The 17,799-nt window shown below is 37.6% G+C and overlaps 1 protein-coding gene across 1 annotated transcript in view; it reads left to right on the top strand.

Moving 5' to 3' along the window:
• CAMK2A (calcium/calmodulin dependent protein kinase II alpha) overlaps positions 1 to 17,799 on the top strand; it is a 369,514-nt gene that overhangs the window by 237,160 nt on the left and 114,555 nt on the right. The window contains exons 4-7 of the mRNA XM_053718653.1: positions 10,518 to 10,572; positions 12,928 to 12,993; positions 13,217 to 13,289; positions 16,241 to 16,343. Coding sequence (XP_053574628.1) covers positions 10,518 to 10,572; positions 12,928 to 12,993; positions 13,217 to 13,289; positions 16,241 to 16,343 — 297 coding nt within the window. The remainder of the gene's footprint in view (positions 1 to 10,517; positions 10,573 to 12,927; positions 12,994 to 13,216; positions 13,290 to 16,240; positions 16,344 to 17,799) is intronic.

Genomic DNA, 17,799 nt, shown 5'->3' with positions numbered 1-17,799 from the left:
TGTGTGTTTTCTGAGGCTGTCTCTATCGGTGTTTCCTTGGGTGTATGTGCAAGTTTGAGTTTGTGTGTGTGTGTGTCAATTGTCTGTTCCTTTTTAGGACATTTTGACCTTACTACTGATTATTCACATTTTTCTACAGACTTTGAGACTAATAAGACCTTTCCGGAAGTCCCCAATCCATCATTTAACCTTTAAATTATTGTTTAGGCAGTTTAGGGCCCTTCCTTTCAGCCATTGCATGCTGTTGTCATCATTTAGTTGGCATCTTCCTTTACAAAAAGATAATCAGAGCTCCATATTTTGTTCTCTAAATCTCCTTTTTTTTTTTTACAAAACTTTAGTCTACCTCATTACTTGTCAGGTCAATGTAAACAAATTGCTGAGTGTCTGTTTGGGTGTCTGTGTCTGAGTGTGTTTCTTTGCGTGTCTACTAGAGTGTCTATATGTGAATCCTTATGTGTGAGTGGGAGTGTGTGTTTCAGTGTATGAGTGTGTCTGTGTGTTTGTATTTTACTACCTTTACAACATTTCCAAGTTTAAATAACTTGGTCAAAAATTGCGCATGTCAAGGGGGGGGGGGGACCCTGATCAATGGTTGTCAGGGGCTCCAAAATTCCTAGTGGCGGCCCTGGTAGTGGACTTTGGTATACAGACAGCGATAATATAAAGCAACGTGTGTTTGTACAGAAAGTGATAAAATAATAAAATCTGGTTTCACTGAAAGCTCAGCCCATTTTCATGGGTTGTGGATTCAAAGGAGAAAACACTATTTCATATACAAAAATAAACCTATAGAAGCAATTTCTCATAAACTTTATACTCTATAGCTGGTATAACAAATCATTGGAAACATGTTAAGTACAATGTCCTTTGATGTCGACATGGGACTGGTGACTAGCAGCTGTCCTGAAAAATGACTACATTACATCAGATTAATAGAGTTAAAGTTTGGCAATTACCAGTATAAAATATTTATATATTGTGCATAGTGTTCTGCTCTTCAGATGTATCAGTGACAAGAATGATGTGTATTGATTTGAAATATGTATTGAAATCAACAACCCAAGATACCTAGCATGGAGTTATGTTAAATGTTTATTACATGTTATATCTTCACAAGGTGCTTTCTTGTGTTTGCTATTTATATACTGTACATTAAAGTGATTTTTCATTTTCATTGTATAGTTATATGTGTGTGTTTTATTGTTTGAAAAATGTAGTAACATCAACTTGGAGCAAATGACTGTATAGTTCTCTTATTATGTAATCTTATTTGTTATAAGAATGATTTGTACTCAATAATCTGAGTGAAATATCTCTGTGAAATATCTGGAATTTGTTTCTGTTTTTTAAACAATATCAGAACAGTAATAATGTCCATAGGGAGACATAAAGGTAGATAGATAGATAGAAAGATAGATAGGTAGATAGAAAGATAGATAGATATGTAGATAGATAGATAGATAGATAGATAGATAGATAGATAGATAGGTGGGTAGATCGTCAGACAGACAGACAGACAGGTAGATACATAGATTATAGATAGTGTGACAGGGTGAGAGAAGGAGTGTATATTAGCAGGAGATTGGAAAGGTCACTTTTTCCCCTCTAACAAACAGCCAGATTACGAGTTTTGAGCGCTATAGGGAAATTAACGACCGCAACATGTTTGGTGTTATTTCACCTCCCTATAGCGCTGCTATTACAAATTTTAAAAAAAGCAGGCATGTGCGGGCGTTATGGTTGTGTTGAGCTCCATACCGCACCGAAATCAAGTGCTGCTTTGATGTGCACGATTTCCCCATAGACATCAATGGGGAGAGCCAGCAAAAAAAATGCCTTACACCTGCGATCGCGGAATGAAAAGCCCTATAACGCAGCCCCATTGATGTCTATGGGAAAAGAAAAAGTAGTGTTAAAACCTAACATAAACCCCACGTCTAAACACCCCTAATCTGCTGCCCCTGACATCGCCGCCACCTACATTACAGTTATTAACCCCTAATCTGCTGCCCCTAACATCGCCGCCACCTGCATTAGTTATTAACCCCTAATCTGCTACCCCTAACACCGCCGCCACCTACATTACAGTTATTAACCCCTAATCTGCCGCCCCTAACATCGCCACCACCTACATTACAGTTAACTCCTAATCTGTCACCCCTAACATCGCTGCCACCTACCTACACTTATTAACCCCTAATCTGCCGCCCCCAATGTCGCCGCCACTATACTAAAGTTATTAACCCCTAAACCTAACCCTAACGTAACCCTAAGCCTAAGTCTAACCCTAACACCCCCTAACTTTAATATAATTAAAATAAATCTAAATAAACCTTACAATTATTAACTAAATATTTCCTATTTAAAACTAAATACATACCTGTAAAATAAAACCTAAGCTAGCTACAATATAACTAATAGTTACATTGTAGCTATCTTAGGTTTTATTTTTATTTCACAGGTAAGTTTGTATTTATTTTAACTAGGTAGACTAGTTATTAAATAGTTAATTACTATTTACTAGCTACCTAGTTAAAATAAATACAAAGTTACCTGTAAAATAAAACCTAACCTGCTTTACACTAAAACCTAACATTACAATAAAATGAAATAAATTAAATTAATAAAATACAATTGTTGTACAATACAATTGGCTGATTGGAACATCCAATAGAATGAGAGCTCAATCCTATTGGCTGATTGCAACAGCCAATAGGATGAAAGCTTAATCCTATTGGCTGATTGCAACAACCAATAGGATTTTTTCCCCTTTAATTTCTATTGGCTGATAGAAATCTTTCAGCCAATAGGAATGTAAGGGACGCCATCTTGGATGATGTCACTTAAAGGTAACCTTCAGTTTACGGCGATGACCGTAAGAAGAGGATGCTCCGTGCTGGATGTCTTGAAGATGGATCTGCTCCGCGCTGGATGGATGAAGATAGAAGATGCCGTCTGGATGAAGACTTCTTGCCACTTGAATGAGGACTTTGCAGGCTGGATCAAGACTTCTTGCCGCTTGGATGAGGACTTCACCGGCTGGATGAGGATGGATTTCCGGACTTCGATAACTGTAAGTAGATCGTTGGGGGTTAGTGTTAGGTTTTTTTAAGGGTTTTTTGGGTGGTTTTTTTTTTTTTTAGGTTAGGGTTTTGGGCAATTCTTAAAAGAGCTAAATTCCATTTTAAAGGCAATGCCCATCCAAATGCCCTTTTCAGGGCAATGTTTAGCTTTGGTTTATTTAGATAGGTTTTTATTTGGGGGTTTTGGTTGGGTGGGTGGTGGGTTTTACTGTTGGGGGGTTGTTTGTATTTTTTATTGCAATGTAAAAGAGGTGGTATCTTTGGGGCAATGCCCCGCAAAAGGCCCTTTTAAGGGCCATTGGCAGTTTAGTGTAGGCTAGGGGTTTTTTTTATTTTGGGGGGCTTTTTTATTTTGATATGGCTATTAAATTAGGAGTAATTCGTTTTTATTTTTGATAATTTTGTTTTTTAATTTTTTGTAATTTAGTGTTTTTTTTTTTTAAGTTAGTAAATTGTATTTTATTAATTTAATTTATTTCATTTTATTGTAATGTTAGGTTTTAGTTTAAGGCAGGTTAGGTTTTTTTCACAGGTAAGTTTGTATTTATTTTATTTATAATAACTATTTATCTATTTAACTATTAACTATTTAATAACTAGTCTACCTAGTTAAAATAAATACAAACTTACCTGTGAAATAAAAAAAAATTAGTTATAATAACTATTAGTTATTTTGTAGCTAGCTTAGGTTTTTTTTTTACAGGTATTTAGTTATAAATAGGAATTATTTAGTTAATAATTGTAAGGTTTATTTAAATTTATTTTAATTATATTTAAGTTTGGGGGTGTTAGGTTTAGGGTTACGTTAGGGTTAGACTTAGGGTTAGGGTTACGTTAGGGTTAGGATTAGGGGTTAATATATTTACGTAGAGTTAGTGATGTGGGAGGTCAGAGGTTTAGGGGTTAATAATCTATTTTAGTATATTTTGTTGTGGGGGGCTTGCGGTTTAGTGGTTAATAGGTTTATTATAGCAACGGTGTGGACTGACGGCAATTAGGGGTTAATAATATTTAAATAGTGTTTGCGATGCGGGAGGGCGGCGGTTTAGGGGTTAATAGGTTTATTATAGTGGCAACTATGTCGGGGAGCGGCAGAAAATGGGTCAATAAATTTTAATAGTGGTGGCGAGGTACGGAGCGGCAGATTAGGGGTTAATAAGTTTGATATAGTGTTTGTGATGCAGGAGGGCCTCGGTTTAGGGGTTAATAGGTAGTTTATGGGTGTTAGTTTACTTTTTAACACTTTAGTTATGAGTTTTATGGTACGGATTTGTAACGTAAAACTCATAACTGCTGACTTTCAGATGGCGGACGGATCTTGTCGGTACAGGGTGTACCGCTCACTTTTTAGCCTCCCAGGAAAACTCGCAATACTGGCGCTATGGAAGTCCCATTGAAAAAGGACTTTTTAAAAAGTGCGGTGCTGACGTTGCATGACGGCCAAAAAGGTGTGCGGTACACCTATACTGACAAGACTTGTAATAGTGGTGTTAGGGAAAAAGCAGCATTATGGAACATAACGATGCTATTTGACTCATAACGCTAAACTCGTAATCTAGTTGAATGTGTTAATTTGTTAGTAGCTCCCCACAGCTGATTCTGGTTAAATCAGTTGGATCCTTTATAAGCAGTTCTGTAGAGGCAATCAGGGTCTCATTGTGCAGGCTACTCCAGAGAGGGAGGAACTGAGACATTGCTGTATGTCTGAATTTATAGCTGGCAGAAACAAGAGACTGGTGAGCAAACATTGTTCTATTCTGCTTATTTTGATTTATTTTGTTAACTGGGACCAGCTTAGCTTCCCAGTACTGGTTAGTAAGGAAATATTGAATGTATAGTTAGTCTCCTAAAAAGGAGTAGTTTGTTTTATGTTTGATTTAAAGGGGAAGTACACCCCATGTTTAAAACTGCTGATAAAAATAAAACAGCCTAAACAACTATATTTCGTGCTGAAGTGACTATTCCTGCAAGGGCTTTGCCACAGTGGTGTCAGAAGTGGGATTGTTAATGCCTGCTTTACTACTCTGGAAGCCTTAAAGGTACAGACCCACATAAATATGGATTTTGTTTTACAGGCCCTGTTGCAGGCTGCATGTATACAACAAGAAACTAATCGTCAGGCTGCTGCATCAGTTGCAGCTCAGCAAGAGTGTAACAGACTTTTAGCTTTACAAATTAGGATGCTGGCTGAGGCCCAAAAACAGGATCATGCCATGCTTTATGATGTTGTGCAGCGTATTACTGCTCAGGAAGCACCTGCACAAGCAGAAGGTGTGAATAGGATACGGGCAAGTGACTGCTTACAGAAAATGAAGTCAGAGGATGATGTGGAGGCATATTTGGTGGCATTTGAATGCACAGCTACCCAGGAAGCCTTGCCACAATAGCAATTGGCAGGAATCATTGCTCCTTTTCTCCTCGGTGAAGCCCAAAAGGCTTATTATGATTTGAAAGAAGAGGCTGCTAGATACTATACATGACTAAAAGCTGAAATTCTTCGCCAGAATGGGTGAAACATGTACAGTGAAAGCCCAGCATTTCTATAACTGGCATTTCAACATGGCAAAAGTTTCCAGGTCCCAGATGTTTGACTTAATACATCTGGCATGAAAATGGCTTAGACCAGCGGCCCAAAGTCCTGCACAAATAGTTGAAATGCTAGTACTGGACAGATTCTTGTGAGAATTGCCCCGTGGCCTCCGTGAGTGGGTAGGACAAGGAAACCCCAGTACATATGATTCTATGGTGGCTCAAGTAGAAAGATACCTTGCTGCCCGGGACCTTGAGAAAGCCTGTTCTATGCCATCTAAATTTGTTTCAGAATCTCTGAGACAACAAAACACTTTTAGGACCCAGAGGCCAGGAAACAGAAAGGGCGAGACTGAAGCTGAACCAGCAGATTGCTATCAGATAAACCACACTTTGCCAAGAGTGGATCATTTGGGGAGGAACCCTGTTAACCTGCTTTGAGTGTGGTGCCAAAGGACATGTCATGGCAGGATGCCCAAACCTACCAGAACCAATGCAATGTGCTCTAGGAGAAGAACCAGTGGACTTTTGTGGACTTATTTGCCTAGAAAACATGGGAGAAAGCATACACACCTTCCGGGTGTCAGTATGCTTTAATAAAGGAGATACAGATGCTTTGGTGAACCCTGGCAGTGCCTTAACTCTAGTGTCAGGAGATTTAGTAGAACACTCACAGTTGCAAAAAAATAAGACAATAGGGGTACTGTGTATTCATAGGTGCACCATTACTTATCCTACTGCTGTTATCAGTGTCTCTGTACTTGGGAAATTAATACAAATAACTGCTGTAGTAGTACCTAGGCTGCCTTATCGCTTGGTTATAGGAAGAAACTTTCCAGAGTTTCACACCCTAATACAGTCTCAAGTTACTGCTAAACAAGGAGAGTCAGAGCTTAAAGCAGGGGATAGGAGTCTACATAAAGTTTTCCCTTTTATTCACCCTGATTTGTATGCATCCAATCCCAAAAGGAATACATCTAGAAAAGAGCACAGAAGAGTAAATACAGATTTAATAATGCCCTTAATGAAGCTTTGTTAAATGAGCAGGGAACACGTAGTAAGAAAGGTGTGGCCACTCAGTGCACAGAATCTGAAGTAGATCAGGGAAGTGAAATTACTGAAAATGTTCGCTGTGAACTAGACATCATTATCAGTAGCTTTGGGAGAGAACAAGCTAATGATCCCTTGCTACACCATGCAAGGAGCAGGGTAGTAGAGGTTAATGGAGCACCTGTAGAAGGTCAAACAAAAAGTGTATACCCCTATTTTATGGTTAAAAATTACCTTCTGTACCGATTGATATCAGAAGAAGGTCAAGAGATAGAACAGCTAGTTGTGCTCTTCTCTCATACTAGGAAGGTGTTAGATTTTGCCCATTCACACCTTTTGGGTGGACTTCTGGGGTTAGAGAAAATTTAGGAAAGGGTCCTGAGGAGGTTCTTTTGGCCAGGGGTTTACAAAGAAATAAAGAGATATTGTGCTTCCTGTCCAGAGTGCCAACTGTCATCCTCAAAACCCAAGTTAAGGGCTCCACTTATACCCCTCCCAATTATTGAAGAATTGGTATGGACTTGGAAGGCCCATTAGAGAAATCAGCTCATGGTCACCAATACGTTCTTGTTATTGTCGATTATGCAACTCGATACCCTGAGGCCATTCTGCTACAAAAGGCTAATGCTAAAAATATAGCAAAAGAATTGGTACAAGTATTTTCACGAGTTGGGATCCCAAAGGAAATTTTAACTGACCAAGGTACTCCTTTTGTTTCCCATCTCATGAAAGAGTTATGCCAATTATTCAAAATACAGGCTTTGAAAACCTTGGTATATCACCCACAGACAGATGTTCTAGTAGAGAGATTTAACTGCACACTTAAAGGGACAGTCAAGTCCAAAAAAACTTTCAATTTTCAAATAGGGTATGTCATTTTAAACAACTTTCCAATTTACTTTTATCAACAATTTTGCTTTGTTCTCTTGGTATTCTAGCTGAAAGCAAACCTAGGAAGGCACATATGATAATTTCTAAGCCCTTGAAGGCCGCCTCTATTTTATTAACTTTTCACAGCAGGGGAGAGCAAGCTCATGTAGGCCATATAGATAGCATTGTGATCACGCTCGTGGCTAGTGGCAGACACTGCACTAATTGGCTAAAATGCAAGTCAATAGATAATAACTAAAATTCATGTGATTAGGGGCGGTCAGAAGATGCTTAGATACAAGTTAGTCACAGAACTAAAAAGTGTATTAATATAACAGTGTTGGTTTTGCAAAACTGGGAAATGGGTAATAAAGAGATTGACTGTCCCTTTAAGGGGATGTTAAGGAAAGATGTTAGTAGAGATGGGAAGGATTGGGATCAACTGCTTCCTTACTTATTGTTTGCAGTCCGTGAAATTTCCCAGAGCTCAACTGGTTTTTCTCCTTTTGAACTTCTGTATGATCGACATCCGAGAGGTATGTTGGACATACTAAAGGAAACTTGGGAGGAACAGGGAGTACCAGGTACTAATGTGGTGCAGTATATAGAAAAAATGCAGGAGCGAATGGCTCATGTTTTTCCCCTGGTTCGCCAATATATGAGAAAAGCTCACAATGCTCAATTTTTATTATGATAAGAGTACTACTGTAATGCAATTTAAACAGGGTGACAGGGTAATGGTTTTGGTTCCTACAGCTGAGAGTAAGCTTTTGTCTCGTTTGCAGGGACCTTATGAAATTATAGAAAAGGTAAGCCCTGTGAATTATAAAGTTAGTCAGCCTGACCATTGCAGGAAAGAGCAAATATTCCACATAAATCTTCTTAAGCCATGGAGGGATAGAGAAGCATTACTAGCACAGTTAGATAATACCGGGGCTGAGCCTCAAGTCTCAGAACAAGTAGTAACTATTTCCCTAGAGCTAAGACCTGAACAAGTTAAGGAAGTTAAGGAAATGGTGGAGAGAAATAATTTTTTTTCTCGCCTATGCCAGGCAGAACACAAGAAATTGTCCATGATATTATTACTGAGCCTGGAGTAACCCTTAAATTAAAACCATACAAGATTCCTGAGGCAAAAAGGAAGGCTGTACGAGCAGAGGATAGGAAAATGCTTGAATTAGATGTGATAGAAGAATCACCTAGTAAGTGGTCTAGCCCAATTGTTTTGGTACCTAAACAAGATGGTTCTATCCGATTTTGTAATGATTTTAGGAAATTAAATGAAGTGTCAAAGTTTGATGCCTACCCAATGCCATGGGTTGATGAACTGGTAGAGAGGCTAGCTAAGGACAGATTTCTTTCCACATTGGATTTAACAAAAGGGTATTGGCAAATACCCCTCACTAAGCATGCCTGAGAGAAAACTGCCTTTGTAACCCTAGATTTTTTTTCAATATAAGGTGATGCCCTTTGGTCTCCATGGAACTCCAGCCACTTTTCAGAGGCTCATGGATAAATTATTAAGACCACATGTGCCCTATGCCGCTGCATACTTGGAAGATGTCATAATCCATAGCACAGACTGGGACTCTCATTTGCAGAAAGTAGAGGCAGTAGTAGACACCCTTAGGAAAGCTGGATTAACTGCCTACACCTCCAAATGTTTTCTTGGATTGGCAGAGGCTAAGTATTTAGGTTATGTAGGAAGGGGGTTAGTGAAACTCCAATTGAGCAAGGTAGGAGCTATACAGATTTGGCCCAGGCATCTTAGGAAGAAGCAGGTTAGAGCCTTCTTGGGAATTGTCAGCTACTATTGCAGGTTCATACCCCATTTTGTGACCAGAGCTGCTCCTCTAGCAGACCTCATTAAAGCCAGAAGTCCAGACACAGTGAGGTGGGACAGAAAGGCAGAGTAGGCCTTTATAGACCGTTGTTCAACATTGTGTGATCAACCCGTCCTCATGGCACCTGACTTTGATTAGGAGTTTTTCTTACAGACAGATGCCTCTGAGGTTGGTTGGGGTGCTGTACTGTCACAGTACATAGACGAGGAAGAACATCCAGTGGTATATCTAAACAGGACATTGTTGCCTCGAGAACAGCGCTATGCTGTTAAAGAAAAAGAGTGCTTAGCTATTAAGACTCTAAAGTATTATTTACTGGGAAGGCGCTTCACCCTTGTCATTGACCATGCTCCGTTAACATGGATGCAAACCAACAAAGATAGAAACTCACGAGTCACTAGATGGTTTATGTCCTTGCAACCATTTACTTTTGTAGTGAAGCACAGAGCTAGTTTGCTCCATGGTAATGCTGATGCACTGTCTTGTGTGCATGGGCTTCTTGCAGCAGTCGCTTCACACACTGGTGTTGCGCTGAGGAGGGGGATGTGTGACAGGGTGAGAGAAGGAGTGTATATTAGCAGGAGATTGGAAAGGTCACTTTTTCCCCTCTAACAAAGTGTTACTTTGTTAGTAGCTCACCACAGCTGATTCTGGTTAAATCAGTTGGATCCTTTATAAGCAGTTCTGTAGAGGCAATCAGGGTCTCATTGTGCAGGCTACTCCAGAGAGGGAGGAACTGAGACATTGCTGTATGTCTGAATTTATAGCTGGCAGAATCAAGAGACTGGTGAGCAAACATTGTTCTATTCTGCTTATTTGATTTGTTTTGTTAACTGGGACCAGCTTAGCTGCCCAGTATTGCTTAGTAAGGAAATATTGAATGTATAGTTAGTCTCCTAAAAAGGAGTAGGATTTTGTTTGTTTTATGTTTGATTTAAAGGGGAAGTACACCCCATGTTTAAAACTGCTGATAAAACATAAAACAGCCTAAACAACTATATTTCGTGCTGAAGTGACTATTCCTGCAAATACAAATAAATATGTTTTTCACTATTTGTAATATGTATAACAGATTTAAACTGGATAAGTCAAGAGTTCAGTGATTCACTGATAACCAATACCTTTGCTGTTTCCCCAGTGAGGCTGCATGACAGTATTTCTGAAGAAGGACATCATTACCTGGTATTTGATCTGTAAGTATTTAACCGCTTTGCTTTTGTCAACTTTCATGTTCTTTATTGACCTGTTTTTTTTTTGTTTTGTTTTTTAAATAATTTTTATTGAGGTAATATGGCAAACATAAATATATTCTCAGAAAGAAACATCATGGCAACATGGCCATTTGATATACATCAGATTTTACATGTTGAATAGAACAAGCATGCCCTCACATCTGCATATTCTAAGCAAATCCGAACCCAAAGGTACAGTATCTAGCCATGTATATTACCCCATTTTACATAAGTACATAATCAAACGGACAAGTAACATGTGTTTAGACAAACAGCTCAATATAAGCCTAATTTCGATGACCAATTCTTGACATATACGGGCTTATACTTGTCCATATTATATTTAGCATAACTTATAACTAAGCAACATGACACATGAAAATAATCAGATAGAAATCTAAGTTAAGTGTCACCTGGGATGAACTTACTTCTCAACTATAACTGGTACGAGAGCTTATGATGTATAGTTATGAACAAACCATCTCCAGGTGAATCTATAACACAGATAGATATTGAATAAATGGTTTCTAAATCTGTAGAAGGTTTCCCCAACCATTAGTCCAATAGATCGAGGGACCCTAAATATTTTGGGAGAAACATCAGGGCATATCTATATAGAAGATACTAATTGCAAACCTAACCTATTTACAGAGACCTCCAATTAGAGAGGTAACTTATAAACTTTATACTAAGACTATGTTGCTTCGTCTAAACATGTTTATCCTAGCAATAACGTAGTCATTTTACACATGTAACCCCACAGGAAATATTTCCCAGAAAACATTTAAAATTTTTGAAACTATATAGATTGCACACTTTCTTTTATGATAGCATAGCCCCTCATAATGCATAGTTTAATCTGTGGGAGGTTTCCCTGACCACTAGACGAATGGATCAAGAAGCCCTATATATTACTGAGCGTGCTCATCCCAGCAGTAACATAGTAGTTTCACACATGCATCCCCACATTAAATAATACATAGAAGGCATTCATAAACCTGTAAATACTGAACAACAATACTTATTAGCTAGTAAAGTGGTAGTAGGAGGAGGTGTAATCAATCTCACATAAGGGGCAACATGAATGGCAATAGCTCTCAGCAAATATAGGCTGCAAGAACAGGCATCAGGCTTTTGGGCCTTCATAGCGTTTTTTACACAATGTATAAAGCAAAGGGCATAACCGCCATACTAGCAAACCAGCAGACCTGTGAATAATCAGTGATTACAGCTCAGAGCCGTTAATACAGTCCCAAGTCTCAACTGTTCCCTGCTACCTCTCCACAGCCAGTAGGATGCATTAACTTAGACCAGTCATTGACCTGTTTTACATCACTCATTATTAAAAAATAAAAATGTCTGGAATCTTTCATCAGAGGACCAATGTAATTTGCTGACTGTAGAAAGATTGTCAAAGCTTTGTTTTTCACTTCTGAAACTACTGGAGAAAATAATGCAACAGGAAACTGTTATTACTTTCTCTGATGCCCTGCAGAATTTTTTGGTAACTTTGGTATTATCTGAAATAACCTGCAAAAACTTTCATCAGATGCAGGCTGGATTTAAGGCAGGGCGAAAGGGGCACCCGCCCATGCTTTATATAGTGTTGACAGGAGTGGGCCATACAATGGCAGGGCATACATGGGGTGGGGAATAAGGGGGCAGGTCTGATGTACCCCAAAAATGTGTCTTGCCCAGGGCCTCACAAATACTAACGGGGCCCTGTCTTGAATACAGCAAAATCAAATTAATTAAAGGGACGTGATACTCATATGCTAAATCACTTGAAATTGATGCAGCATAACTGTAAAAAGCTGACATGAAAATATCACCTGAACATCTCTATGTAAAAAGGGAGGATATTTTACCTCCAAATTTATTCAGCTCACTGAAATATCATGAGATTTCATAGTAAACTTTCTTAAACTGAATAGGAAAATAACATGACTCTGCCTGCCCAAGCCAGATGCACACTACCTTGCAAGTCCTGGGACTAGCATTCTGATTGGCTGCTTAAAAGTCTCTTTCCAGTGGGGTATGAATACTTAGGACATTTTGAGGTAAATATCTTCCTTTTTTATATTAGAGATATTCAGGTGATATTTTCTAATCAGCTTTTTACAGTAATGCTGCATTACAGTTGTGCTTCAACATTTGGCTATCATGTCCCTTTAATTACATTCCACTTTAAGTTTTGTATTGTAAAGGAATCATGTTGTCTTGTTCATTTATAGATTCCACATATTTGTTTGTAATATTTCTATTTATGAATCATGGAATGTATATTTAATGTAAAAACATTGTGTTTCTTTCTAGGGTTACGGGAGGAGAGCTATTTGAGGATATCGTTGCCAGGGAATATTACAGTGAGGCAGATGCAAGGTCAGTGCATTTTATAATAACCAAAGGCCAAATATAAGAACATTAGAACTTTCATTCTTGAAACTGTAGCCCTATTGAGCCATGAAAATATCTGTTTTATAATATGAATGCCAAGTCTAATTCTATTTTTTACTCATACCTCTTAGTATAGCTCTTTGTAATACAGTGCATGTTTATTCCTCTCATTGAATATACATGTGAGTCTTATCTCTTGCTATTACAGTCACTGCATTCAGCAGATTCTTGAGGCAGTTCTGCATTGTCACCAAATGGGAGTTGTGCACAGAGACCTGAAGGTGAGCACTGGAAAGGCTACAGAGACATAAGGAATAAATCTAATTAACCTACTAGTGGTGGATATCAGTAGTTAAAGGGGCCATATGTTGCATTTAACCTTTTTGTCTCGCTAGAAACAGTATTAAAGGGAGAGTAAACACCCTGTAATTACAAGATATTTATGTTATGTTGCTATAAAAATAACATCAGCCAGGTCTTCACGTTTTTATAAAACAAATTAACATAATTTTGACTGCAGTTATTTTCCACTTGCCGAACACCGCCCACCATTTGCCTTATTTGTAGGAACAAACCTGAGCTTTAGTCTGCAGACAACAAGGCTAAGTCATGAAGTTAGTATAAAATGAATTGTTCTGCAGTTGTAAGCTGTCAAAGCCAATTAGGGACATATATGTAGTAGGGTTAGCCTTGAAAAGTCAGCAGGGTGCCTTCCAAGTGCTGGGGATTATAAAATGTTCTATTTTCAGAACTAAATTACATGAAAAGGGGACAAAGCAAATAATGAAAATATATTGCAAAGTCGTTTTGTTATGCATAACTAAACATTTTATATACAAATCTCAAAGTGTTTAACACTGTGAGGCCTATTTAACAACGGTCTTGCGGACCTGATCCAACAGTGCGGATCAGGTCCGCAAGACCTCGCTGAATGTGGAGAACAATATGCTTTCCGTATTCAGCATTGCAACGCCGCCCCTCTGCAGACTCTCGGCCAATGGGCCGCCAGCAGGGAGGTGTCAATCAACCTGACCGTCTTTAGACCGCTGCTTCATAACTGCTGTTTCTGGCGAGTCTTCAGACTCGCCAGAAACATGGGCCCACAAGCTCCATACGGAGCTTGATAAATGGGCCTCTATATGTAAACCAGTCCCTAGCAATGTTTGACCATAGACTCACCATCCACTAAAGAGTAATGTTAAGAGATAGGAGGTTATTGCAGGCCCTGACTATACATTGTGCCTCTGGGTTGTGATTTAGCCCCGTGTTTCCATGTGTGTTCATTTGCATAATTTACAAATAAAAATGACATGGAGATAGAGGCCATAAACATTTTGAATAGTACAAGACTTTTCAGAAATCTTGCAATTAATTAACTTACTAGTTAAGTGGGAAGACTTTGCTGATATTTTGATTAAATGGCCCCACATACTTACTTGCATCATTTGAAGAAACAAATATGGATTTGTTACTGGAGTACACAGAGCCACTGTCATTTTGTTAGCAAAACTCACATTGTTTTGTTTTTATCTTACGACCAGTGTTCACTCTAAGGTCAGTTTTTTGTGCGGCCCAGCAGTGAAACAGTTAAAGTGATGGTAAATCCTAGCATTGTGTGAAACGCTAGGATTTACCATTGGAACTAATAAAGGGGATTTTCAGTCATGAAGTATAAAATACTTCATGCTGAAAGTTCCTTTATTTGTTGGAAGGATTTGCCGCACTGAGCTGCTCAGGCAGCCCACAGCAAAACGCTATTTGACGTTTCCACCTCTTAGGCAACAGCCATGCGGGCTATCTGGCTTAGTGCCCACTGGAACTCACGTCTATTTGCTGAGAGGTGAAAAAATCACCTCAAAGCAAAATAGCGTTCTGCCATGGGCTGCCTGAGCTAGGGTTGCCACCTGTCCCTTAAAATACAGATCACTTATAAGTTACACATGCTTCAGGGTGTGCAGAGAGGAATATGAGTAGTGCTGTCCAGAAACACAATACATGTTCCTCCCTGCACACCCTGCAGCATGTGTAACTCATAAGTGTCCAGGAAAACATGGCTGAGGTGGCAACCCTAGCCTGAGCAGCTCAGTACTGAGAACACTTCCAACAAATAAAGGACCTTTCAGCATGACTGAAAAGCCCCTTTATTTGTTCCAGTGGTAAATCCTAGCGTTTCACAAAAGCTAGGATTTACAATCACTTTAATTAGCAAACACTACACTATGCAAACTGCAAAGTGTGGTTTCCTTAACTGTTTCACTGCTGGGCCGCTCACAACACTGGCCTTAGAGGGAACACTGCTAATGACCTCTGTTGAGGTAATTGTATTTTAAGCCTGCAGTGTTCACTTTTAGTTCTCAGAATTGGAAAACTCTACAGGGTTCAAAGTAGGCAAAACAAATAATAAAAATATATTGTATTTTTTAATACTGCATAAAATGAAACCTTTTATATCACAATCTCAAAGTTTTTTTTTTTTACTGCACAAAATGAAACATTTTATATTACAATCACACAGTAGTTGAGAAACAACACACTAAATGCTAGGGAACCCAAAGCAACATACTGCAAATGGGGAGGATTTGGAGGTAATGGAAGTTAGGGGCTGGCAATGGAACTAACGGTAAGGTGACTAAGAGTTGAGGTCTGATGTGGCTATTAGGTGAGAGAGAGAAGTTGTAGGGACATGTGTCTGATCTGACATATATATGTAGCTAAAATAAAGGCTGCAGAGACTAGTCCAATTTGATGTATTATTATTATTATTATTTTAGTATTTGTTTTTATTTTCATACTTTATACAAAAGATAAGTCTAGCACACATTGTCACTCACAAAGCTCATAAAAGGTTACATTCCTCTGTTAAGTTATTTAGGATTTAGGATTCCATATACAGTAACATTATTCTGATAGATACATGAAAATTAATTATTACATTACTGTATATAGCTTGTATGGAACTGTGGTTTGTATATGTTAAGGAGCCACTTAGAGACATTATGCAGTGATTCATACTGATGTTTTGTTGGGGTACAAGACATGTTTTATAGATAATATTAATGTGGGGTGAATATGTATTAACCCTTCTTATTTATTTTTAATTCCTTTTTAGAGTCTTTTATTTAGTTGGATAGCAGTGCAGATAAAGTAACAACACATTCATACAAGAGATATGCATAGAAAGCTGTATTTTTGTCATTATCTCATTTTCTACGCTGTTATCAATTATGCACAGCCAGAGAATCTACTGTTGGCTTCTAAATTGAAGGGAGCGGCTGTCAAACTGGCAGATTTTGGACTGGCCATTGAGGTGGAAGGTGAACAGCAGGCATGGTTTGGTAAGTCTCTTTAATAACAATGTCAGTTCATGACAGATATTAATACTGAAGGAATATCATTTTAGTTCTGAATCAGGGAAGCCAGTTATTAAACTGTGAGGTGCCCTACTACAGTAATTCTACATGTCAGAGAAATAGTAATTAAATAGAAATAGATTTTTAACTAACTTCTAATTCTGTAGTTCTGCAGTATTATCCTTTAGGCACCATCTTTTAAGCCAGGGCTACTTTTCACAAATGTGAGTGAGCTTGTATCTGCTCATATACACTACTCAATAGCAGGTTATAAATAAGAGTTTTACAGAATGGGATTTAAAGGGACGTTTTTAACACTTCTTGCATTTTGTGTAAAAATTGTGATTGTTTCACACTCCCTAGTGAAGCCAAAAAGCAAATTCTGTAACCTGCAACTGCTGCAAATAAAAAAGGCAATTTGCAGCATTTTGAAAATCTATGTTACAGATTTTAGCCTCTATAGGGATTGAGTGAAATACATCATTTTTAGAGGTGTTTAATGTCTCTTTATATGCACAACATTTAAATCAGTTAACTACTAATCTTAAAAAGACACTGTAGTGTTTTCTATGATTTTTTCTTTTCTTTTCTTTAAAAGAATGTTTCTGTATTGAATAAACTTGCAGAGGTGTGCTCATTTTAATCAAATAGTGCTCTGGGAGTTGCATTTATCAGCCAGTAAGCTTTAGCAGGGGGTGTACAACTGCTGTTTTTTTTTTTCTTTTGGTGGGAAGGATTAAAATCTCTAAAACAGATAGTTCAAGCGCACTAGTTTGTTTATGATAAATCTGCTGTTTCATTTCAATTTAAACAGCTTTACTTATCTTTTTTTTTCTGGCAAAATATTCAGTATATTGAGATGGCTTTATATAATAATGCATGAAAGAAAATTTTGAGTAAAATATGTCTTTATAAATTTGATATTGCACAGACAACAAGTATTCATGTAGAAATAACTAATATTGCGGTGCGCTAATTAGCGTGCGTATTACAAGTTGAAAGTAAAGTACGAGTGGATAGTTGAATTTTTTTTTGCACCAAACACAACATAAATACATTAGAATAAAGTGTTAAACTCATAGTTACACTATCTGACAAAAATTATTTATATAAATATTAATACAATACAAGGGTTAAAATGTATATGGTATATTATACACACACACACACATATATATATATATATATATATATATATATATATATATATATATATATATATATTTATATATATAGTCTAAATATGTGCATATATGTGCATTCATATATATGTGTTTATAGCACTCACATATACACATGCATATATATATATATATATATATATATATATATATATATATATATATATATATATATATATATATATATATATATATATATATATATATATATACAGTGGATATAAAAAGTCTACAAACCCCTGTTAAAATGTCAGGTTTCT

Source organism: Bombina bombina, chromosome 6, assembly GCF_027579735.1.
Source record: "Bombina bombina isolate aBomBom1 chromosome 6, aBomBom1.pri, whole genome shotgun sequence".
Taxonomy (NCBI): Eukaryota; Metazoa; Chordata; class Amphibia; order Anura; family Bombinatoridae; genus Bombina; species Bombina bombina.
Note: the sequence above shows the minus strand (reverse complement) of the source record. Positions and strands in the feature narration are given on the sequence as shown.